Below are 23616 nucleotides of genomic sequence, written 5' to 3' on the forward strand. Positions count from 1 at the left end.
CGTGCCCTTTGAAGTTTGAACCCCTCACGCGCCGCTCACGTGCCATCCATCTATCCATCTCGCCGCTCTCGTCTCTGACAACCGTTCGCCCCCACCGCCTTCCCGCGCCGCCCACGCACGCCTCCGTCTCCGTCTCGACTCTCGTCCCCGGCGCGCCCAGGCCCATGACGACGGTGTCGCGCGCGCTCGGCTCCGCGTTCGCGGGATTCACGCCGGCCGCGACGACCCTGCACTCCCCGTGCGGCTCGTCGGCGCTACTGCGGCACTGGCAGTGGAGCCGGGCCAGCCGCGCCCGGCGGTTATCCTCCGGCCGCGCGGCACGGATTAGCATGAGTCTCCGCGCAGGAATTGTCGGGCTGCCCAACGTTGGCAAGTCCACCCTCTTCAACGCCATTGTGAGTAACTAAGCTGCTTGTTTTGTTGCTTCCTGAGGAGGAATTCGGGGTTTGTCAAGAACATTGGGTATCGCTAGAGGGGAGAGAATTGGGTATCGGTTCTTCTTCTCTCAATATGGTCTTCCGGATTCGTGCACTGTCTTTGTATAGGGTGGAATGTAGGCATGCTGGGTGCATGTCGGTGGACGCCAAGTGTTCGACGTTTTGCCTCATAGATATGGTTGTCGACAGGTCGGCACTGTACATGTGATGATTAATTTGTAAGAGTGAATAGGCTTCGCCGATTTCTATGTTGTTTCTGTGTTTTGTTGCTGCTGCACAAGTTAGGTTCTTGACTTCTTGCATTAAATTCAAATGGAGAAATGTGTTTGACATGGACAGGATAGGTCATTCTCTGTAATATGAAATGCTAATTCTATTCTCATTGTTTTTAGGTTGAAAATGGGAAGGCACAAGCTGCAAACTTTCCCTTTTGTACAATCAGTCCAAATGTTGGTGTGGTGGCTATCCCTGATCCTCGCCTGCAGGTGCTCTCAAAATTAAGCAAGTCACAGCAGACTGTCCCGACATCCATAGAACTTGTGGATATTGCAGGTCTTGTCAAAGGAGCAAGCAAAGGAGAGGTACTAGTTCCATTATTCTCCTCATTTTACCTGCAGGACAGCTTTGCTGGCCAAAGTTTATATGGTTCCCAATTAGTTTATACTTGATTGATAGCATTAAATTTATTATTGACATCAGGGACTAGGAAATCAATTTCTTTCAAACATCCGTGAAGTAGATTCCATACTTCAGGTGAGTTCTCGTTGTACTTAAATATGCTTAAGCTCTCATATATTTGTCAAAACCTAGTGTTTATTAATTATAGTGCACTATTCTGCTGGCGATATGTGAACTAAAATTGCATCCACTTCGTTATCCAACACTTGCACTCTCTTCTGGGGCCCATTATCATTTTTTTTCTGGAGATTGCAAAACATTATAGGATATTAATTCCCAGGCTCTGGGAATAACTAGGCATCTGTTCATTATGATTGGATGCTCAGGTTGTGCGATGCTTTGAGGATGATGATATTGTTCATGTCAATGGCAAAGTTGATCCCAGGTCAGACATTGATGTCATCAACCTAGAGCTGATATTTTCAGATCTTGAGCAGGTAATTAGGTGACACAATATCTATTTCTATTGCTATCTATGAACCTGACCAACTGCTGACAGTTTTGCAATAACTGCAGATAGAGAAGAGGTTAGATAAGCTTAAAAAGAGCAAAACAAAAGATGCACAAGTAAAAGTGAAGGTAATATGTACAGATAATTTCATTTTGACTTTCTTCTCATCTATGTTCTAACAGATTGCACTACTTAGGAACAAGCAGAGAGAACAGGACTGGAAAAAATACAGGGGGCGCTTATGGATGGAAAGCCTGCAAGATCGGTTGACTTGGCTGACCTTGAGAAAGAAGCTATACAGCATCTTTGTCTCCTGACTATGAAACCTGTCATTTATGTTGCTAATGTCGCAGAATCAGATCTTGCTGAACCTGATAGCAATCCTCATGTCAAGGAGGTGGTTAAAGCAGCATCGGACTTGCAGTCTGGCATGGTTACAATATCAGCTCAGGTTTGTTGTACATGAAGCTTTTGAAGAATTGCCTATGAGATTATTTCTTTTTTCCCCCCAAACTATGTTGCCTATTCTATATACTATTCTATCTATGCTAACAATATCATGGAATGCATAATAGGTTGAAGCTGAACTGGCTGAGCTACCTTTGGAAGAGAGAGTAGAATATCTAAAATCTCTTGGTGTTGCTGAAAGCGGACTAGGCAATTTGGTAAAAGCGACATATGACCTATTGGGACTACGAACTTATTTCACAACCGGAGATAAGGTGCATCTTTTGTTCTGTTAAAGGTTCTATTCCCCCGACCGTTAGCACAAACCTTTAACTGTGTATACTTTTATCAGGAAACGAAAGCTTGGACTATTCTTTCAGGTTTCATTCTTCTTCCATAAAATTCTTTCATTTTATAATTGCAAGGACTGTAGGAAACTAGGAATTACTATTATGGTAACTGCACGTAATCTTACATGTAGGCATGACTGCGCCTCAAGCAGCTGGAGTCATTCATAGTGACTTTCAGAAAGGATTTATCAGAGCTGAAACTGTAAGTTGCGACTTTCAGTTTGCATGTTATGATCCATCGCAGTTACAATTCTGGATGCTTCATCTTCTTTGGAATTTGAATATATTGTTAACTAAAAATTACTTAAATATTTACCACTCATTTTACAATGATTGCTTTCCGAGCCTCAGGTCTCCTATGACGATTTTGTGGCGGCTGGTTCTCTTGGAGCAGCAAGGGAGAAAGGGCTGGTAAACAAATTTGCATTGCTACACCTTTACATTCTGTGATTTGAAAAACGTGCAGTTAAATTCATGTGTATTCCTTGTTTAATCTGTCACTGTGACTGCAGTTGAGATTGGAAGGGAAGGATTATGTTGTGCAGGAAGGCGATGTCATGCTTTTTAGATTCAACGTGTGACAGTAGCACAAAGCTTCAAAATTTGGGATTTTGTAAAAGGCAGATTGGCATAATATACTTTGCCCATACTGTGACAAATTCTTTTGGCCTTATGACACAACTATTCATGTACCGGCATTATTACTTTTCTTATGAGGAAAAACAAACCATGATCGATGATCCACTGTTTAAGGATCATTCGCCACATTTTGAGAAATATACCATGCAAGAGTGCTTCAGTGTAACTTCTCTAAGAATCCCTATTGTGTCCTTATGGATCACTCCATATATGTTTCTTCTTGTTTTCTCGATAAGAACATGAGAATGCTGTATACTTGTGACAAAATTTCATGTCGGTACTTTGTTCAAATAATGCTGCTTGAAGTTTTGCGAGGAGTATATATTGCATGACATTAATTAGTGATTCTGTGATAATATTATGGATTCTGGTGTCTGAATACTGAAAACAAGCTCTTAATTGTCAATATATATTCCCATATTTCTTTCCAAAAAGGTTTATGTTCTCTTTGTCTTTTTGGTCGCTGCAATGTAATGGCATTTGTACTATAGATAGAAACTACATTTTTTACAAAATCGTATGCCCTCAAGGTCTCTGATACAAAAGGGACATCACAAAAGAGCACGGCAGCGCTGCGCGGGTGGAAGTATGAATATATGCTAAAAGGCCCCTGCAAAACTGGAACAGCATATTTGAACCCTTTCCCTTCTCCAGCACGCGCGCAAGCAGCTCTCACTTGTCCGCCGCCGCCGCCGCCGCCGGAGGGATGGATTCCCGCGGATTCGATTCAGCTGGTCGTATCTTCACCAACGCCTCAGAGATGTGGGCGGAAGAGATCGGCTCCACCGTCACCGCCACCGCCACCGCCACGACCTCTGCCACCGCGGAAGCTGAAGCCGCCGCGACCGCCGCCGCCGCAGGCAACGGTGGCGCCGGGGAGGAGGCGAGCGGCGAAGGGAAGCGAAAGGAGTGGTACTCCAAGGCTATCGCCTACTGGCAAGTAAAGCACCCACTCTTCCTCCTCCCGGAGACCCTGAACCCCCCATCCCAAGGCGTACTCATCGCTGACGATTTAGCTTAAAACTTTGTCAAAATGATGCCTAGGGCGTGGAGGCGTCGACCGAGGGGGTCCTGGGAGGGTACGGGTGCGTGAACGACGCAGACGTCAAGGGCAGCGACGCGTTCCTCTGCCCTCTCCTCGCCGAGCGGTTCGGCACCGCGAAGCGTCATCTCGTGGCCCTTGGTGAGTTTATTATTGCAAGGAGGCTATGACTAGACTCGGTAAAAGCTTGTTTTTGTGTGAGTTCTGCTGTGTTGAACTCATTTTGTGGAAGTTGATGTGTAATGTTCAGTTTATATCCTTATGTGCAATCAATGGCGGGTCAATCCAAGGGGGTCCGATTGCTACAGTATGCCGTGCCTAGTGCCTAGTATTAACACCTGCTCTAAATAAGAATTATACAAACTAGAAATAGATAATTTATTGGGGAAGCAGCTCTTGAGGTTTAGACTTTAGAAGCAAGAAAGAAAATAAAGAAGTAAATCTGAACTACAGTAGGCAAGCATACAAAACTGATGATTAACTAATTGGTACTAATATGGACTGTCACTGGTGTGCAGTAGTACTAATATCCAAACAAAGCAAATGAACTACTTGATGAAAGTATAATGCATGGGAGAATATACATGCATGCAGCCATGCAGATGTGCAAGAGTAGTGTGTATGCACGACAGGGGGGGTGGGGGAGCCCACTATGGCCCCAAAGAGGCTCCGCCAGTGTGTGCAATCTGCAATGTTCTTATGTGTCATTTCTCAAACTGTGCAGACTGTGGCTCAGGTATTGGACGTGTTACAAAGAATTTTCTTCTCAGGCATTTCAATGAGGTATGCAACTTATCTTCAGTGATTTGTGGTTCTGTTTCATTCTGAAGATAAATGCTTGCACATACACCGCAGCACCTTGTACTTGTAGCTTTAGGCATACCATACCATGACCCTGGCAAGAAACAACATACTTCCATTCTTCTCCTGTGTACGGAATTATTTTTTTATGATTTATTTGTAATGTTTGCGTTGCACCTTATTTGTATGTTTTGGCCCTTCTTGAAAACTTGAATTTGGCTATTCAGGTTGATCTTGTCGAACCAGTATCTCATTTTCTTGAAGCGGCACGGGAAAATCTTACTGGATATATGGACCAAGGAGAAGACTCACACAAGGCTGCCAACTTTTACTGTGTGCCTCTTCAGGTTGGTACCCATAGATCATTATTACTGGTTAGATATCATTGAACATTTACGCTCTTCTTTGTGTATAATTTAGTTTACTTCTTGCTTCAGGACTTTACTCCTGAGGAAGGAAGATATGATGTGATATGGATTCAGTGGTGCATAGGGCAACTTCCTGATGATGATTTTATTTCATTTTTTAATCGTGCCAAGGTGACTTGATTAATTTATTTTCAATCTTACACTGTCTTTTTTTTTTGTTGGGTTGTGTTGATATATTTGGTTGTACTTGGGCAAATCTTAACACTTGTATAGACAAATAAGTGTTGCATCATAGTTTTAGATTTACAGATTTTTTTTCTGTGGAAATAATGGCTTGCAGGGGAACTTCTTGTGCACTGGTAGATAATTTTGCTGTGTATTTTTCAGACATTACCTGAACAAATGTTGTATTGCTAGTTGGATATCAAACTTTGTTCTAAGATAACGCCAGTCCACCTTTAGACACCATACAATTTGTAATTTTGTTTTCTTTTTTACATTAGGCCTAATTACAATTCGATTGAATGAAGCCTTCCTACTATTCTTGTTTATGCGCCTACTACCATAGCTCTGATATCAATGCATTCTAATTAAACATACACTTGTAACGTTCTTTCCAGGTTGGGCTCAAACCTGATGGATTTTTTGTTCTGAAAGAGAATATTGCAAGAAATGGTGAGTTTGCTCTACCTATCGCCTGTCTATCTACCGCAGCATACTTTTCTTGAGAAAATTGCTATAATACTCATCTAGAAATTGCTACATGGTATTGCCTCTAATGTTATATGCTTGATGTTTCTCTAATGTTATACTTCTTTTAGAAGACCATATGCCTGATGTTTCTCAGAGAACACAATGTTTGGTTTTTCAGGATTTGTGTTAGACAAGGTGGATAACAGTGTCACTAGATCCGATCCATACTTTAGGGAGCTATTTAAAAAGTGTGGATTATATATCCTCAGTGTTAAGGTAAATGTTCAAGAGTGCCAATGTTATTTACTTACATTACATTGTTTATCTTTTCCATCATTCCTCTAATCCTGCGAACGAAACAGGACCAGAAGGAGCTTCCGAAGGAACTATTTGCTGTCAAAATATATGCACTTGTGACCAATGAGCCAAAACTACAGACTAGTGGAAAGAGAAGGCGACCTAAAAATTCACCTCGTATGATCTGCTCTTGAAAAATGCCCCTGTTCTGTGGGCTGATGGGCCAACTCATTTGTCTGGTCATGTATTGGCTAGTGTCAAAGTTTCTAGGACATCAGTTTTGCAGGCTCAGTTTTGTTTCATATACATTTTCTTTTTTTGTACTAGCTAAAATTTTCTTTGAGATCAATTTTGTACTTCTTAATCTTAACTGATGTTGTATCACCTGGCTACTATTGAAATACATGATCTATGCGGTAATGCGGAGTGCATGTTCACGTTATTCGGAGAGGAATATGCTTAGGTTCTGAATCAAATGCTTGCCTGCTTTACCATCCCATCTCCTAATTGTGTCTACAGTTTTAGTGCATTTCTTGTGCCATCTGCAAGTGGCGTCTTCTCCAGATTTACCATTACAAATTCCAAATTTCTGAATTATATAGGATTCGATATGCTGATCTTGTTATTATCTTCCATTTGCCCTATGCCCTTTTGATTAACATAATAGGTATAGCTCAAAGTAGCACTATCAGTAGGGTAGTAGTAGTTTTGATTGCACATGTGGTAGTTAATGAGCATTTTAACTTGATCTTAACGTTTTGGGTCAGTTCTGAAGCACTTACCGAAGTGTAATTTTGAGTTAACAATGTCAAACTACAGAATTTTGGTTCATGGAAATGCCTTTTTTTTGGGTGTGTGGTCTTAACTCTTCCCAAACCTGTTCATACCTATTCTCACATGCACAAGTGGGGCATGCTCCTGAATCTGTAAATGCAGACCCAGAATATCCATCAGATATACCCTTTCTTCCAACTAACGCTCCTTGCTGTCACACTCAGACAACTCATGAATCATGATGGGGAACCAGGGGGGGAAAGTAGGGGAAAGAGATGATCTCTCATCTGCAGACTGCAAGTATCTAATGATCTGATTTTGAGAACTAAACAGAGCCTAACAGGCGATTTTGTAGACTGCTGGCAATGCATAGAATGTTGAGCCAACGAAATCACTTCACATCAGAATAGATCAACAGAATCAGTACACAGGAACTTTGATCTGAATGGACATGTGAAACCCATCGCACCAAGACAGAACTAGAATTGTACCTAGCTTGAATATATTACAAATCCCCTAGAATCTCATGCTAAGAATTGTGCTATGTGCGTCAGTTCTTCTTCCCAGTTGTCGATGGTGATAATGAACCGAAAACAGTGTCCCAGAGTGTTGAGGTTATGCCAAAGCCCTTGTCTTGGATTCTAAAGTGGTGATTGAGGTGATACCGCTGCATAAAGGGAAGTTGAGAAGAATCAAAACCAATGGGCTTTTCAATAGAACAGCTGGATGAATCATGAATGTAAGTGGTATCTATTATGCCCTCACCTTGAGACGTTTTGCTGGGTCTTTGGATGGTTGTCCATGGTGCAGGTAGTAGTGAGTGCAATCATACATCACATATCCCAGTAGACCACCCCCAAACAATGCAGGAGTCGTAGATGGAGTTGCAAAGAACGCAACAAGGTTCCAGAACTGAAAAATAAAATAACAGACAGTTCAGTTCAATTGGTCATGTTTATTTTAAATGGTCAAAAGTTCCAGTTCATCAAATCAAATTCAATGTTTAGTGTTAGTACTTTTGTTGCATGTATGACAATTTCAGGGCCATACCGGGAAACACAAAATCGCTGTTGCAGTAGGAGGAAATACAAGCCTGAGCGAGTCCATTGGGTGCTTATGGTGGCATCCGTGAAGAAGGTAATGTGCAGTGTTTGTCCTGCAAATTGCATCGGCAACAATTGTTAAAGCAGAATGAAGACATGATAAGACATTGCCAACTTGAAAGTCGAAAGTATTCTTACCAGTAGGTTTTAGTCTCAATGTGGAATAGGAAGCGGTGCAAAGTATATTCAATCAACGTCCAAATAAATATTCCGAACAGAGCCATCAGAACTAGTTCCTGAATGGTATGGCCCATCAAAATAGATTTCGCGAACAAGTAGCAAACAACAGGCAGCCATATGGTTGGCACAGCCCACCACTTTGTGCGTGTCAGGAACTGGACATTAAGTTTTTTTGTTAATACAGTTCATGTACCAAAGCCCTCAGTGAATCAATACGATGGAATGCACCATTACCTCCAGGACATCATTTCCAAAAAAACGAGGACCCTCCTTGCTGACGATAGGTTGGTGAACCCATTCCTGGTAACGTTCCTCAAGATGGCCAACCTTCATCCACGAAATTAAGATACAAACAGAACAAGGTTACTTTAGCTGCGAAGCAACTGCACATCTTGTCAGAAACTCGGGATTTTACAACTACATGAGATTCTTTCACAATATACATAAGCACCATGTCTACCACAATTATTGCTAAGAAACAAAACACAATCTAACATTAGAGTTGGTTGTCAAATACCCAAAGTTGCACTGAATAAACTCAAAAGCAATTAAATTCCGAAGTCCACATGATAATTTCACGAGTTATCTCTTGGAAAACTAAGATTCACAAGAACAAAAACGACCGTCGCAGTGAAGCAACTAAGAGCGAAAACATACCTGGAAAACAAGAGGCTTGTTGAGATCAACTGTGAACTCCTGGACAACCATCTTCCCCACTCAGGGCTGCAGCAGAAAATTCCATATCACATACGAATCAATACAACAGTCAAGATTAAAGTCGGGTTCAGGAAAATACAGTCTTCTACAGCAGAGGCAACTCCTGCGGGACGAGACAGGCGATGACCAAAACCAAGTGAATAACAATGGAGAGACGTGCCAAACTACTACCAAGCATCAGGCCTAAACACAAATGCGGATATCATGATTACCATCTTTCCATCCTACCCACGACAGGTTTCCTCTGACTGAGCAATCATCAGCATGTGGCTTCAGCACACAACAGGCAATCTGTATCTCCTTACTTAACCGACCATAGTGGATGTCCACACGAATTTGGCAACCAATACTTCAGTGTTACACGAGTGTGCTTCTAGTGTGCATACGATTTTTCTTTACAAAAATTGCAGGCAAATGTTTGACACGAATCTGAACAGAATTACAGCACCGTCGCAGCAAATGCGGGCAAAACAATCTCGGTCTAGATCCAACAATTCGCGTCAAGAGGGGCACAGCCCTCGATTCACCATCGCTGAACCACGAAGATCCCAAAAAAAAAAAACCCCCCGCAATGTCCTACATCTACCGAAACGGAACAGCGCGCGCCATCGCGCGGGTAACCAATGCAGCCGCGCGGCCTATCACGCGGAACCCGGAACACGGCTACGGGATCGAGAGAGGGGTTTAGGGGACCTCACCGGCAGCGGCAATGGCGGCCTCTTCCCCGGAGCCGGAGAGCCCTCCGCCTCCCCGGGCGGTGAGAGAGAAGGGGACGAAGAACGAGCTGCGGATGACAGGCGGGCGGGGCGCGAATAAGAGAGGAAGGCGGGGGGCTATCCGGCAAAACAAAATGACTCGGCCTCCCTCCTAGCCTAGCTTCCCACCCGGCCAGTCTCTCTGCCGCCAGGCCACAGCCGAACGGCCGGACCCACACCCCCGCGCTGAGCTGTGCCCGCGTCTTGCAAATAGCGGGTTGCGGGGGGTGCGTCTGTAATTGGTGATCCGCCAAGGGCTCTCGCTCTCTCAAATAGAGGAGGGCGCGCTGATGGGGTGGGGTGGGACCCGCCCGCCAGCTTGGCTGTGGCCTGTGCCCTGCTGTGCTGTGCGCGAATTTGTGATGTGTTGGGCGACAGTGCACAGTGAGCTATCAGCTGCGGGCTGTGGGCTGTGGCAAACAAACTCGTCTCTTGGCAAGGCTGGTGCAAGCCTGTGCCCTGCTGTGCTGTGCGCGAATTTGTGATGTGTTGGGCGACAGTGCACAGTGAGCTATCAGCTGCGGGCTGTGGGCTGTGGCAAACAAACTCGTCTCTTGGCAAGGCTGGTGCAAGATCACCGGATGCTTGAAGGTTTTTTTAAAAAAATTTACTGGCACGTCGGGAGCTCGGAAAAATCTACACGCGTCGTACGCACAGGCACAGCTTGAGATCCTCGTTTCTGTTGGATCTTTTCGAGCGGCATGTGCGGGCACATGTGGCGGAGCACGTGAAGCGGCAGCGAGAGCAAAAATCCCCTCCCGGAGACGATTCCTTCCTTCATTCCTTGGCCCAAATTCTCGTCAGCTACCCCGGCCTGGTCGCCTGGGGCGCGCCCACTGCTGTTGCAGTGGCACTGCATGTGCGCTCGACCGGCGGATGGTTACTGGTTCAGATCAGAATTAGGAGATCCGATCTGGTCTCACCTGTTGAGGTTGACTAGGCCACCATATGGGGCAACCATACAACCAGACTCTGGTTTCTGACCGATTCTGATGGAATTCCTGATGGGTGCGATCTTGAGCAGTTCAATAAACCTGAAACGGATTGCCTTCTCTTGGACACACAAGTGAACGAAGCTGATGCAGATTTACAGATAGTTATAGATACGAGAAGAAATCACTCACTACCAATACTCGTCAGAAATTACAGGCGATCAGCTCAAGGTGAGCACTAGCAGTGCAAAGCCGTAAGCTACTTGACAAAGTATGCGGAACAGAAACCGACGGCGACCTAGTACAACACAGTACGTACATTACTGCAACCGCAGCCGGAGCACAGACGCGACCTCAACGACGACAACGTACGTGATCATGCAAAGCCACGAGAAGCACAGAAGACAAACCCATTCACAGGGACACAACCTGGGCAGACGGCGGCCTTGGGAAGGGCACCGGAGCCATCGCTATTCGGCCACTGCCTCCTCTTCCTCCTCGTCCTCGTACTCCTCGTCAGCGGTGGCGTCCTGGTACTGCTGATACTCTGCGACCAGGTCGTTCATGTTGCTCTCGGCCTCGGTGAACTCCATCTCGTCCATCCCCTCGCCAGTGTACCAGTGCAAAAAGGCCTTGCGCCTGAACATGGCGGTGAACTGCTCGCTCACCCTGCGGAACATCTCCTGGATGGAGGTGGAGTTGCCGACGAAGGTGCCTGCCATCTTCAGCCCCTTGGGCGGGATGTCACACACACTGGACTTGACGTTGTTGGGGATCCACTCCACGAAGTAGGACGAGTTCTTGTTCTGGACATTGAGCATCTGCTCATCCACCTCCTTGGTGCTCATCTTCCCACGGAACATGGCTGAGGCTGTGAGGTAGCGGCCATGGCGGGGGTCGGCAGCGCACATCATGTTCTTGGCATCCCACATCTGCTGAGTCAGCTCAGGAACGGTGAGGGCACGGTACTGCTGGGATCCACGTGAGGTCAGCGGCACAAAGCCGACCATGAAGAAATGGAGACGGGGGAATGGGATGAGGTTCACAGCAAGCTTGCGCAGGTCAGAGTTGAGCTGACCAGGGAACCTCAGGCAGCATGTGACGCCACTCATGGTAGCAGAGATAAGATGGTTCAGGTCACCAACTGCATTGTTAGAACCAACTATCAGTGCCTACTTTTCAAATTGAATACAAATTACAGCTAATTAAATCCAGAGGTATCATTGATAGCAAGTAAAGAATTAGTGAGGATTAACTTACAGGTAGGTGTGGCGAGCTTTAGCGTGCGGAAGCATATGTCATACAGAGCTTCATTGTCAAGCACCATACATTCATCAGCATTCTCAACAAGTTGGTGAACTGAAAGTGTAGCATTGTATGGCTCCACAACAGTATCTGAAACCTTTGGTGATGGGAATACAGAGAAGGTCAACATCATTCTATCAGGGTACTCCTCCCTAATCTTAGAAATAAGAAGGGTGCCCATGCCAGATCCAGTGCCACCTCCCAAGGAATGGCAGACTTGGAAACCTGTATGTAAATCAAAACAAGTCATTCAATTGTCTACAAAAAGTACTCTAGCATGCAAATGTAAAATATACATAGATTGGAAAGATACAGAAGCAACTGAAGGTGTCAAAGAGCTAGCTATATGTCACTACCATGACACATTAAAAAAGAACAGAGTTTGTGTGCAATCATCAATCATGTTACATCAGTTGAGTGATATTTAAATTTAATCAACATCAAAGCATCCTGCCACCATGCTTTGGTAGCCCATGAACCAATCTTGACATGCTAACAGAATATTTCACCTGGGCTAGGCACTACATAGTTTATACCATAACAAACAACAACCAAGGGATTAGATTACAAAGATATATTGTTCAGCACTTATTTATTCTCGATGAAGACAAGGAACCCATCTTATCCGGTGTTTGGCCAAAGAATTCAATCCAGCTATGGCACAATATTTAATTTATTTTTTTAATAGAAACAGGTCATTAGCAGTTGTAGGGTGCCAGAGTGGAACTCCATGCTAACACATCCAACACTCAGATTAAAGGAATAAAATATTCATCCTACCGACAGTTGATGTCGGTCCAGCTACTTAGCCTAGAAGAAGCTACTGGAATTCAACCGAAACATGAATCAACCAGAGCCTATCACTGAGATCAACATATTGACTAGAACAGCTCTACAAATTCAAACTTGACAGTGCCAATATACCCACAACTAGACCATAGGAAAAAACAGTGTAACTACTATCCCTTCCAAGTTATCTGACTCAGGGCTGTACAAGCTTACTGAATAACAGAAACGACCAATCGTCAGCTCATCATGACATGTAGAAAATTAACCAGATCCACAACAACCAGCAATTACAGTCGACTCATTCACAGCTATAAACAACCTACCTAGAGGCTAACTGCTTAACAAACAGGCACAACATTACTTGGCGAATTGGTAAGATCATTTAACAGAACATTGACACTGAAGACAAAAACGACTACAGATGGCCACAGCAATGCAAATAATGAAGGGAACCCCGCCGAAATGTAAATTCGAGACAGATTTTAATTGCATTCACAAACACCCCCAGAACCCCAGATCTGGACTAGCTTTGAACGGATTGAACTCCCACATGTGCGGCCGCTCCCGGATCTAACACTAACCGTCTATCCCCGTAGCCCCAAAGGAAAATCGAACAAAATCAGCGAGCGCGAGGGATGGGATTGGGTGGAACCATACCCTGGAGGCAGTCGCAGTTCTCGGCCTCCTTGCGGACGACGTCGAGGACGGAGTCGATGAGCTCGGCGCCCTCGGTGTAGTGTCCCTTGGCCCAGTTGTTGCCGGCGCCGGACTGGCCGAAGACGAAGTTGTCGGGGCGGAAGATCTGGCCGAAGGGGCCCGAGCGCAGGGAGTCCATGGTCCCGGGCTCGAGGTCCATGAGCACGGCGCGCGGCACGAACCGGCCCCCGCTGGCCTCGTTGTAGTAGACGTTGATGCGCTCGAGCTGGAGGTCCGAAGTCCCCCGCGTAGCGGCCCGTGGCGTCGATGCCGTGCTCGTCGCAGATCACCTCCCAGAACTTGGCGCCGATCTGGTTCCCGCACTGCCCGCCCTGGATGTGCAGGATCTCCCTCATGGCTGACGCCGCCTTCGCTGGGGGCTCGCCGGAGCGGCTGGGGTCGGAGGCGGGGGGAGAGCGGCGCACGGACGGGCTCCGGTCGGGTGCCTGGCGTGCTTGGTTTGGATGAGGACTGATTTGAAATGGGGCTTTATGCTGTTGGCGTGGGGTTCGAGAGGGTTGTGGTGGGCGCCCGCCCGTTGGGGGCGGTGGGTGGGAACTGGAAAAAGACTGGGCCGCGAGCAGGCCGGTCGCGGCGGGGGATGTGGCCTTGGGCCCAGCTGCAGTGAGGATGGGGAGTAACGTGTTGTGGCTGCCAGTGGGGTCGCCCTGCTGTTCATCTCTGCCGTGCGTTCTGTGATCGGACGGCTAGGAGGTCTTGTTCACCCGGTTTCTCCTTGTTTTTTCAAGAGAACTTTCTGGACGTTGCGTTTATCTCGATTTAGTTGGGATTTTCCTGATGTGGGCGAATCGGGTCCAGGCTGGCGGTATCCTGCAGTGGTGGTTCGGTTCCGCCCGCCACTAGAGATGGCCGTGGGCTCACGTGGCAGCCTGGCGTAACCGAACTCCGGCCCACCCGCAGCGAGACAAGCCTACCTGACCGGACTGGGCAGAGCTGAGGCTGAGCTGAACTGAACACTGTGGATTCCTCTTTCCAGCGACGCTGAAGGAACAGCGATCAGCAGCTGACTAGGCAGCGGATGGCGATGCTTGACCGGTAATGCAAGCAAGCAAACGCCTGGGTGTCAACAGACGTAGCTGTTGCTTAGACGAGTGACAAGGACCAATTACCAGCACCCCACTACACATGGGGCTGGGGCCTCCGGTAGGGAAACAAGAGGGTGGCAGCACTAACCAACTAATGGCTGGGGGCGGAGTGGCTGCAAGTACAAGCTAAACATTTGATCATGACGATGGAGTGTCTCCATTACCTGCTTGCTATGACGGCATGATTGGTTGAGCAGCCGCAGAAAAAGTACAGCGGCCAGGGAGATCCGATCATGCCGTTAAGCTTTGCTCTGTGGGGGGGGGGGGGGGGGGGGGGCGTTCACTTCGCCGGTTCGCCCTGATGCTACAGGATTTTTAACTTGCTGCCCAGCTCGACAGACCTGGCTGGCAAAGTGGCAAGCCGCTGATCGAGCGTGAAGATTGCCAGGTAGGAGGATAATGTTATGATCAGCAGCATCGCCACCTTCCACACCGTGTTCCTAACCACTGCTCTTGTCCCAGTTCTTGATTGATTGGTGGTCGATGGAACTGGAATGGCCTTCTCCTCGTACTGTCGTACGAGACTGGGGCCGTGCATCTACTGTGATCAAGAAGCCTACCGCAGAGCCCGTGAAAGGGAAAGATGCGGGGTGCCAACATATTAAGGGGCTGTTTAGTCCCCAAAAAAAACCCCAAAAAGTGCTACAATAGCTTGGCACATCAAATTTCTTTTCTAGGCATGGAGCATTAAATATAGTTAAATAAAATAACTAATTGCACAATTTAACTGGAAATTGCGAGAAGAATCTTATGAGTCTAGTTAATTCATAGTGGGACAATATTTATCAAATACAAACAAAAGTGGTACAGTAGCCCAACCCAAAATTTTTCACCAACTAGACACCCCCCAAAATGCAGGAAAACACAACACTACAGGAATCCAAGAAACTTTCGGCGGCCTAAAACCGCAGAAAATAACACAATCCCGCCGAAAATTATATACTTTCGGCGGCTTTTGGCCAATTTTCGGCGGGAACGAGGTGCCGGAAGAAAACAGCCGAGGATTAGGGTAATTTTTGGCGGCCACCGCCGAAAGTTATTAATTTTCGGCGGCACTACAGAAACCGCAGAAAATTAACCTACGGCGCTTAACTTTCGGCGGCGGTATAGCCGCCGAAAATTATCCGTAACTTTCGGCGGTTGACTTATGGCCGCCGAAAATTGTCCAGGTTAATTTTCGGCGGCTTCTTTTGGCCGCCGAAAATTAAGGGTTTTTCAGGTCTAAACTGACCCGATGTTGTTGATATCATCAACATATAAACAACAGATAAGCAGTAACAGCAACAAATAACAGTCTAGAAACAGTACAAGACAACAGGAGAAAGTTTATCACACATCATTCACATAATTTCACATAATTTAACTACAAACTCCATAGCAGCTCTCCAAATCATAACACAAGCTACATATGTCACGGCAATAGGATGTCCAGCAAAGAAGGCATGTCTCACGGCATATGAGGGTTGTTGGAGTTGTGCCCGCTACCTCCGGAAACGAATAGGTTGCTTCCAAAATCGGTAGTCCGTTCATCCTGTAGTTAGGAGTAAAGTCCGGCATTACAGAGAAATTAGGAGTTATACCATTATAAGTAAGCAATAGTCATTGAGAACGAACAAACTAACCTCATCTCTAGGTGTACTTGCTAGCTGTGCTGGAGGGGTTTGGTAGATGTCTCTCACATTTACTCCTGATCCCTAGTGTATAGAAGATGAAATAGATTTAATGATTCGGACAAGTATAGATTTACTGAAATAGAACAAGTGTAGTTACATGTACTAAATTTGGACAAGTGAAGCTACAATTGACTGATTTCGAGCTAGATTCAGTACATGTGTTTAGAATCTACTAACTTCAACAACATTGGGTAAATTGAATGGTATTTAAGCAAGTTAATCGAACCTCGGCTGCAGATCTCGGAGGAAAGAACTCAGGCAACATTGGCGGTGGCGGCGGTGGAGGTGGCAGTGGTGGCGGCGGCTACCACGGTGGCAAGGTATTTCCATGGCCATGCTGCTGCTGCAACACCGACTGTAAATGGAACCGGTTAGTAACACAAAGTGATAAATTGTCGAAATGCTAATTGTCTCATGAGATGTTTATTTTTTAGCTTATGCTAACTTGATAAACATAAGGTAAATTAGTTTGGCTGTTTGTCTATGTTGTATGCCACAATATAAATTGATCGATGGCTGCATGATGTAGGCTTTAGCAACTTGCAGTTCTTCCATATATTTTTCATGTTAAAGTCAAAATATATGAACAGTGGTAAGTTTTGAGAGGGTCCATTATGCAAATCAGATTTCTATTACATGCTGAAATGGCAAATGCTGAAATCCTGTATAAATATATGCTGTATATTAGATCAGCAATATATACTGCGTTTTTAGAACTTCGTTCAGCATTTGGCATATATATATTGCTTCAACTAATATATAGAACGTTTTAACAACTTCTACCATATATATATGCACATGCTGAAATGCTCCAGTCTTAATTTAGCATAAATCAGAATACTATTGAATTTGTTCTACCAAGAACTCTATACAGCGTTGGTTCTAACAAAATGCTAATGTCTGATCCTTGCTAATGTTTATGTTCAAGCGTTGGTTCTAACAAAATGCTAATGTCTGATCCTTGCTAATGTCTATGTTCAGATTTTTGCTAATGTCTGATCCTTCCTAGGATCCTTGCTAATGTCTGATCTAATATGTGCCACACAAAATTGCTAATCCTCGTATCCAATATCTCAGGCAACATTGGTAATGAAGATTGCTAATGTCTGAGACCTGCAGAGGCGCGAGCGGGAGGCCGGGGGCCGGGGCGCGGGCGGGCAGGCGGCCGGCGGCGGCGGCGCTGCAGCCCCGGGCGCGGGGAGGCCGCGGGAAGGGCGCCGGAGGACGGGGCGCTGGCGGGCCGGCGGCAGCGGCGCTCAGGCCCGAACGCGGGGAGGCCGCCGCGGGAGGCCGGGGGCCGGGGCGCGGGCGGGCAGGCGGCTGGCGGCGGCGGCGCTTCAGGGAGGGCGCGGGGATGGCGCCGGAGGCCGAGGCGCTGGCGGGCAGGCGGCCGGCGGCAGCGGCACTGCCGGCCCAGGCGCGGGGAGGCCGGGGCGCGGGCGGGCAGGGGCCGGCGGCGGCGCCGCAGGCCCGGCCGCGGGGAGGGCGCGGGAGGCCGGGGCGCGGGCGAGGCGGCGCCGGCCAGCCGGTGGGCGAGGCGCCGGTGTGCGTCGGGCAGATCCGGATCGAGTGTGCAGACAGCGTGGAGTGGGCGGGCTTTTGGCAGGCTGGGGGTATTGGGCCTAATTTTCGGCGGTCCAGCCTAGCCGCTGAAAGTTACGCCCCAATTTTCGACGGTTGGGATGGGCTGCCGAAAACTAGAACAACATTCGGCGGCCGTAGTAATTTTCGGCACACACAATTTGAAAGCCGCCGAAAATTAGTTAACTTTCGGCGGCTAGAGTTGTAGCCGCCGAAAATTATTCTAGCTACCGAAAGTCTCTCGATTTCTTGTAGTGCAACTACTTCATTTTTTGTTTCCACTACGCCAAATTTGTATTTGTAGCAAGGGATAAGTCTATTTTACAACCTCGAACTAGTCAAGAAGTCTGTTTTTCAATCTCCAACTACGAAACCGGGTAACATATGCCCTAGAACTGGCAAAACCGTCCGTCACCCCCTCGATCACTGTAGCAAGCTGTTTTGAGGGCGGTTTCGCTACAGTAACATTTCCGAATTTCTGGAATTTCACACCTCTCAATTAAATAATAAAGAAAGCATAGTTAATATTGTCTAAAAATCATGATATTTTTTTGGGAGGTAGATAAAAAGACAAGGAATTTATTTTGGCTAGATGTGATACATTAAACATAATGAAATTTGAATTATAAAATTTTAAACATGGGTAGAATTCAAAATTCCTTGAATTTTTGGGTTAGCTAAACCTTTGATAAAAATGAAATAAAAATATGATAATTCATAATTTTTTATTTAGTTTAATAAGGTATTTTTTATTGGCCCAAGTTTTTATGAAAGTTTTTGAATTCCTTCGCAATGCTCAAATTTGAATCAAATTTGATTCCTCAAATTTTAATTTATGAATATTCTATAGAACTTGGCCAATAAAAAGTACCTAACTAAACTAAATAAAAAATTATGAATTATCATATTTTTAATGCATTTTTATCATAGGTTTAGCTGACCTAAAAATTCAAGGAATTTTGAATTCTACCTATTTTTAAAATTTTATAATTCAAATTCCTTTATGTCTATTGTAGCACATCTAGCCAAAATAGATTCCTTGTCTTTTTATCTACCTCCCAAAAAAATATCATGATTTTTAGACAATATTAACTATGCTTTTTTTATTATTTAATTGAGAGGTGTGAAATTCCAGAAATTCGGAAAATGTTACTGTAGCGAAACCGCCCTCAAAACAGCTTGCTACAGTGACCGAGGGGGTGATTCGGACGGTTTTGCCAGTTCGAGGGCCTATGTTACCCGATTTCGTAGTTGGAGGTTGAAAAACGGACTTCTTGACTAGTTCGAGGTTGTAAAATAGACTTATCCCTTGTAGCAATACATGCTAAATTCCGAGTTCTGTTTTCGCAAAACTATTTTACAAGATTAGATATTTTTGGTCAAAAGCTTTGAATAAACTGAGCGAATTCAGTTGCAACTCAGGAAGTTTTAAGTGTACATGGCACAACACACACTCTCCGTTCAAAATGGCAGGAAAATGTTCGGTGGTCACCAGATCCAATAATGAAATACCAGTCTTCCTCTTAGCAAAATTTGGGGCTCGGTTAAAAGTTCATATGACCATTTTTATGATCAAGGATTATTATCGCACTACATAGATGGTACACTTGCTGCCCGACTCGGCAGGATTTTCTGGGAAGCTGCTAAGCTTAAAGATTGCCAGGTCGGATCATCAACAGCATTGTCAACTTCCATATCGCGCAGCTAACCACTCCTGTTCCAATTCTTCCATGTTTGGTTATGGAACTAGAATGCCTTCTTCTCATATGAGACCAGCCCATGGATTCCTCCTTCAACCTGGGCTGCGCCGGTCCTCACCTGGCAAGGACAAGATCAAATCAGTTCTGCTATCAGTAGAAGAATGGAAAAAAATGTTTTCATTTCCACCTCTTAGGTAGGTGCTCAACTTTCGGTCATTTTCAGACATTTTCAGAAATAAAGATGGATACAGAAATACCATAAACATTTCAGGAAAAAGGCTAAATTAGGCAGTTTGCTTTCTGGAACTAAACAGCACCAACCAGAGATGAGGCTCCGTGAGGAGCATTCCCAATTCCCTCCACTATAACTCGGACTCTCTTCCTATCCAACCCATTTCTCCAACATTTTGACCTTTCTACAATTCATATGGACCATTAAAAAATCTAATGGAATTCAGAGCCAGTTCCGAAATAAACATAATAGTAACAAAGATTAACTTTAGTCGTTTAACAATCTCTTTGTTAATAAAAAAAGATGAAATTTTCCAATCAGAGATGAATGGTATTAAAATCTAAAACATGTTGGAAGATAACTATTGTGCAGCATGAACATACCTCTAATCTAAGAGTCTCCGATCGCAAAAGATCATGAGCTGACTGCAGTGAGGATGCGCCAAGATCTTGGAATCCTTGCTTAACTGCTTGCATTGTGTAAGGAATGAACCTCAGAACGGAACCTTTGTCAGCTACTGCTCCAACAACTCCCTGCGCAACTTTGAGCTTCAGTGTATCACCAAGGTACCTTGCATCACTCCCCTTTGTCATCGCTTCAAGAGATCCCATGCCTCTATACTTTTTTACTCGACGGCCATCCTAAAAGAAACATCTCAAGAGTTATAATTCAACATTTTTATGAAAGAGTAAGTGCAATTGCATGTACAGGAAATAGAATAACACAAATTCATAGCAGATCAAAATTAGTTACCAATTTAGAAACTACTTATACGATAGATACAAAAGTAAAAAAAAAAGAATAGACACACAAAATGCAATTGAGTTCTAACTGATATTAATTTTAATTTATTTTCCAGGAGTCCATGGTTGCCATGGTCCTAGCAACCATATATATCACATTGCAAAATCAGGTAGCACAGCATAGCCACATGCAGCAGCCATAATCCAACATTACAGCTGTTTTTCAACATTCCTGGTTCAGGCCAAACTAACAGAATTTCCAACAATCGAGGGAATGAGTGATAAAGTGTGCCTTTGTCCAAAAACATTACTAGACACTGAATGTGGTTATCTAGCTGCGAGGCACCTATCCACGCTACTAGTTCCAACAGTTCCAAAAATAAAAATGATGACTTATAAGGTGTATTTTCACCAGATATGCTCCCTAAATTAAACTAACAAAGACAACTGGTTACTTTGTCAGCATAGACTGTAATAGACAAAATGACATGGAAAAAAAAATACAACTGTACTGAGTATCCCACCGGCTATTGGTTCATAGTAACCTCATCCGAAGCCCAGATTTTAAAAGCTATTGATGTTTCATTCAACAGTTTATCAAATGAATTTCTACTTTAGTCTTTGCAGCCTGAAATAACTGATATTATAGCAAAGTGGTTACCATGAACAAATGCAAGATTTAGAAGGAATTCATCCAAGTACCACCATGTCATTGTATACACAAATTTGCACTCTGTGAACATTTCCATGTGCATGGCATGTGATCTTTATGGATCGAGTCTCAACTTTCTACAAGGCTGTAGGGACTTTGACAGTCAACAACAAAGCCAAAAAGGCACTCGAACCTTATGTTTATGGTAAACATATTAAACCAAAAGCAATAATAGAACTTTAACCCTGCCCCATAATTGTAAAGAATATGAATACAAAATGTATACCTTGTATTCATAAGTGCCAGGTGCTTCATGACTGCCAGCTAAAAAGCTTCCCATCATAACAGTGGATGCCCCAAGTGACAGAGCCTTCACAATATGTCCAGAGTTTGAAATTCCCCCATCAGCAATAACTGGTACATTGTGATCCTTGGCGTAGGATGAAACCTTATATACTGCTGTAGCCTGTTGCACCGATACAAAGAAGCATCAAATACAAGCAGCAGTGCTCAACTTCTTTGGTGTCTGTATTAATAATTTACCATATACCATATGCAGACTACCAAGACTGTGAGGAAATAAGGAGGAACATTTCCACACACGCCAAATTGTACTTCCGAAAAGAAAATGAAAGCACTGCAGCAGGTCTTGACAAATCTAATACCCTTGAAAGATATGTGTGGACGGGTACATCACCTAATACAAATTTCCAGCGGTTTTCAATATCCTAATATATACTTCATAAAAGCTCGAAGGTAATTTAAAATTAGACCAAGTATCCATAAGTGTCTTCTAATAAGCATACAAAACAAGGATCGCACATTCCCTGCCTATCTGAGAAAGGCAAAGTCAGCAGATGCTCTGATGTCATCAAATCAGAATTGGATGCCTACGATTAATATAGCAAACATTTCAGGATGTTTACAGTATCCTGTAAGAAAAAAAATAGTTTCCAACTTGGTCACAGCCATCTAAACGAACTTCAGAGCATCCAACAGTTCAGAGAGCTACAAAATAAAAAGTGCCACATGCTGATCCTACTAATGGTAGAGGATCCGAGGTAACTAACTAATTTGACAGCAAGCTAAAATAGGTAAGCTGACAGAAATCTGACTAGACTACTGAGAGAACAAGAATTTATGAGAATTTTAATGGTTATATACCTGTCCCCTTCCAACAGCACAAACTTCCTGGGTAGTGCAAATTGAGCCAGAACCCATTCCAACACGCAATCCATCCACACCGGCTTGAATCAAATTCTGCGCCTGTGCAATTGTCACCACATTGCCTCCGATCAAATCCACCTCTGGATACATCTTCTTTGCATACTTGATCATGTCAAGCTGGTAAATGGAGTTCCCCTGCGAACTATCAATCACGATAGCATTTGCCCCCGCCTTAACTAGCTGCTCCAGCCTTCGCTTGTCATCCTCACGGGTCCCAATGGAGGCTGCAACTACGAACTTCCCATCCGCTCCAAGAGATGGCTTGCCTAGCTTGGGATAGCTCCGGATGCGCTCGACATCCTTGGCGGTGATCAGATCAATAACCTCGCCGTCGTCGGAAAAGAGAGGGGCGTAATCCAAACCCTCGTTGGCAAGGAAGGCGGCTGCTTGCTCGAAGTCGAAGGAGGCGGATGCTGAGCGGGGAGTGGGCCGCATGTATTCCGAGACAGGGGCAGGAACCTCGCGAGAGGCCGCATCGGCTGCAACAGCGACGCCGACGAGCCTGGAGAGCGAATCCCCGCGCTCGGTAACGATGGCGTATTCATTGCCAGCAAAATCGTTGAGCGTCGGAGCGGAGGACGGGGCGAAGAAGGGCACGGATGACACGAAAGGGAGGCGGCGGGACTTGGCGGCGCGGATGATGGCGGCCTGGGCGTCGGGCTCGGTGTTGCAGTGCACTACGGCGGCGGCGCCTAGCGAGGCCATGGCCGCGGCCATGGCTGCCTCGGACACGGTGTCCATGGGGGACGCGACGCAGGGGATGGAGAGAGGCAGGCGACGGGAGAGGCGGGTGGAGAGGTCGACGGCGTCGGCGGGGAAGCCGATGTAGCCCGGGAGGAAGATGACGTCGTCGTAGGTGTAGGAGACGCCCTGGGAGAAGAGGCGCGGCGCAGCGAAGCCATCGTCAGCGAGGTCCGCGCTGCTCGCCGCCATCGGTGGGTGTAGGTTTTAGGGTTTTGGCTGCGGCGGCGGCGGTGGCGGCGGGGAGGGTGGCAATGGAGTAAGTCGTGAGGTGCGTGGCGGGGCGCGCTGTTTTTGTGCTCTGCTCCTCGATGGATAGGGATTTGTTTGGCGGGTAGCAAGTAGCAACGCGCGTTATGAGTCAATGACACGTGGGTCCGGCCTTTTCCGCACCCGTTCTGTCAGAGGAATGCAAAATCACTGCTGGGCCGACAGGTGGGGCCGAACTGGGCCGTGACAATGTGGACCACTATTTGCGGATGATGACCCACGAATATATGCCTTGAT

The 23616-nt window shown here is 45.6% G+C and overlaps 4 protein-coding genes, 1 long non-coding RNA gene and 1 pseudogene across 9 annotated transcripts; 2 read left to right on the plus strand and 4 right to left on the minus strand.

Moving 5' to 3' along the window:
• Positions 1-16: 16 nt before the first annotated feature.
• On the plus strand, positions 17-3180 carry LOC120689878 (ribosome-binding ATPase YchF-like). The gene is made up of 11 exons (XM_039972320.1): positions 17-395; positions 830-1018; positions 1137-1190; positions 1442-1552; positions 1632-1694; positions 1763-2017; positions 2142-2288; positions 2366-2393; positions 2495-2565; positions 2715-2774; positions 2876-3180. Exons 1-11 carry the CDS (start codon positions 165-167, stop codon positions 2942-2944), a joined length of 1278 nt encoding a protein of 425 aa, XP_039828254.1. The 5' UTR covers positions 17-164; the 3' UTR covers positions 2945-3180.
• Positions 3181-3525: 345 nt separating this feature from the next.
• On the plus strand, positions 3526-6657 carry LOC120689879 (alpha N-terminal protein methyltransferase 1-like). Its single transcript, XM_039972321.1, has 8 exons — positions 3526-3942; positions 4047-4185; positions 4769-4827; positions 5073-5192; positions 5283-5384; positions 5834-5888; positions 6085-6182; positions 6269-6657. The coding sequence occupies exons 1-8, from the start codon at positions 3709-3711 to the stop codon at positions 6395-6397; spliced, it is 936 nt and encodes a 311-aa protein (XP_039828255.1). The 5' UTR covers positions 3526-3708; the 3' UTR covers positions 6398-6657.
• Positions 6658-7343: 686 nt separating this feature from the next.
• LOC120689881 (dihydroceramide fatty acyl 2-hydroxylase FAH1-like) lies at positions 7344-9956 on the minus strand. Of its 4 annotated transcripts, none has more exons than XM_039972327.1 (7): positions 9676-9956; positions 8918-8983; positions 8495-8587; positions 8219-8316; positions 8028-8133; positions 7743-7889; positions 7344-7644 (listed from the first exon to the last, which is right to left on the minus strand). In XM_039972327.1, the coding sequence occupies exons 2-7, from the start codon at positions 8966-8968 to the stop codon at positions 7528-7530; spliced, it is 612 nt and encodes a 203-aa protein (XP_039828261.1). In that variant the 5' UTR covers positions 8969-8983; positions 9676-9956; the 3' UTR covers positions 7344-7527. The 4 variants fall into 4 exon arrangements, with proteins under 4 accessions (XP_039828261.1, XP_039828258.1, XP_039828259.1 ...); XM_039972324.1 differs by having other exon boundaries at positions 8219-8415; positions 9676-9954; XM_039972325.1 differs by having other exon boundaries at positions 8219-8415; positions 9671-9954.
• An 843-nt stretch (positions 9957-10799) lies between these two features.
• LOC120689885 lies at positions 10800-13933 on the minus strand (annotated as a pseudogene). The gene is made up of 3 exons (XR_005681487.1): positions 13416-13933; positions 11925-12194; positions 10800-11808 (listed from the first exon to the last, which is right to left on the minus strand). The product of XR_005681487.1 is annotated as a tubulin beta-7 chain-like (transcript).
• Positions 13934-15815: 1882 nt separating this feature from the next.
• Positions 15816-17563, minus strand: LOC120689886. Its single transcript, XR_005681488.1, has 4 exons — positions 17347-17563; positions 16460-16588; positions 16183-16254; positions 15816-16091 (listed from the first exon to the last, which is right to left on the minus strand). It is a non-coding gene; the product is annotated as an uncharacterized LOC120689886 (long non-coding RNA).
• A 1718-nt stretch (positions 17564-19281) lies between these two features.
• LOC120689887 (inosine-5'-monophosphate dehydrogenase-like) lies at positions 19282-23382 on the minus strand. Its single transcript, XM_039972332.1, has 4 exons — positions 22306-23382; positions 21428-21607; positions 20130-20387; positions 19282-19632 (listed from the first exon to the last, which is right to left on the minus strand). The coding sequence occupies exons 1-4, from the start codon at positions 23299-23301 to the stop codon at positions 19561-19563; spliced, it is 1506 nt and encodes a 501-aa protein (XP_039828266.1). The 5' UTR covers positions 23302-23382; the 3' UTR covers positions 19282-19560.
• Between the last annotated feature and the right edge of the window lie 234 nt (positions 23383-23616).

Source organism: Panicum virgatum, chromosome 9N (genome assembly GCF_016808335.1).
Source record: "Panicum virgatum strain AP13 chromosome 9N, P.virgatum_v5, whole genome shotgun sequence".
Taxonomy (NCBI): Eukaryota; Viridiplantae; Streptophyta; class Magnoliopsida; order Poales; family Poaceae; genus Panicum; species Panicum virgatum.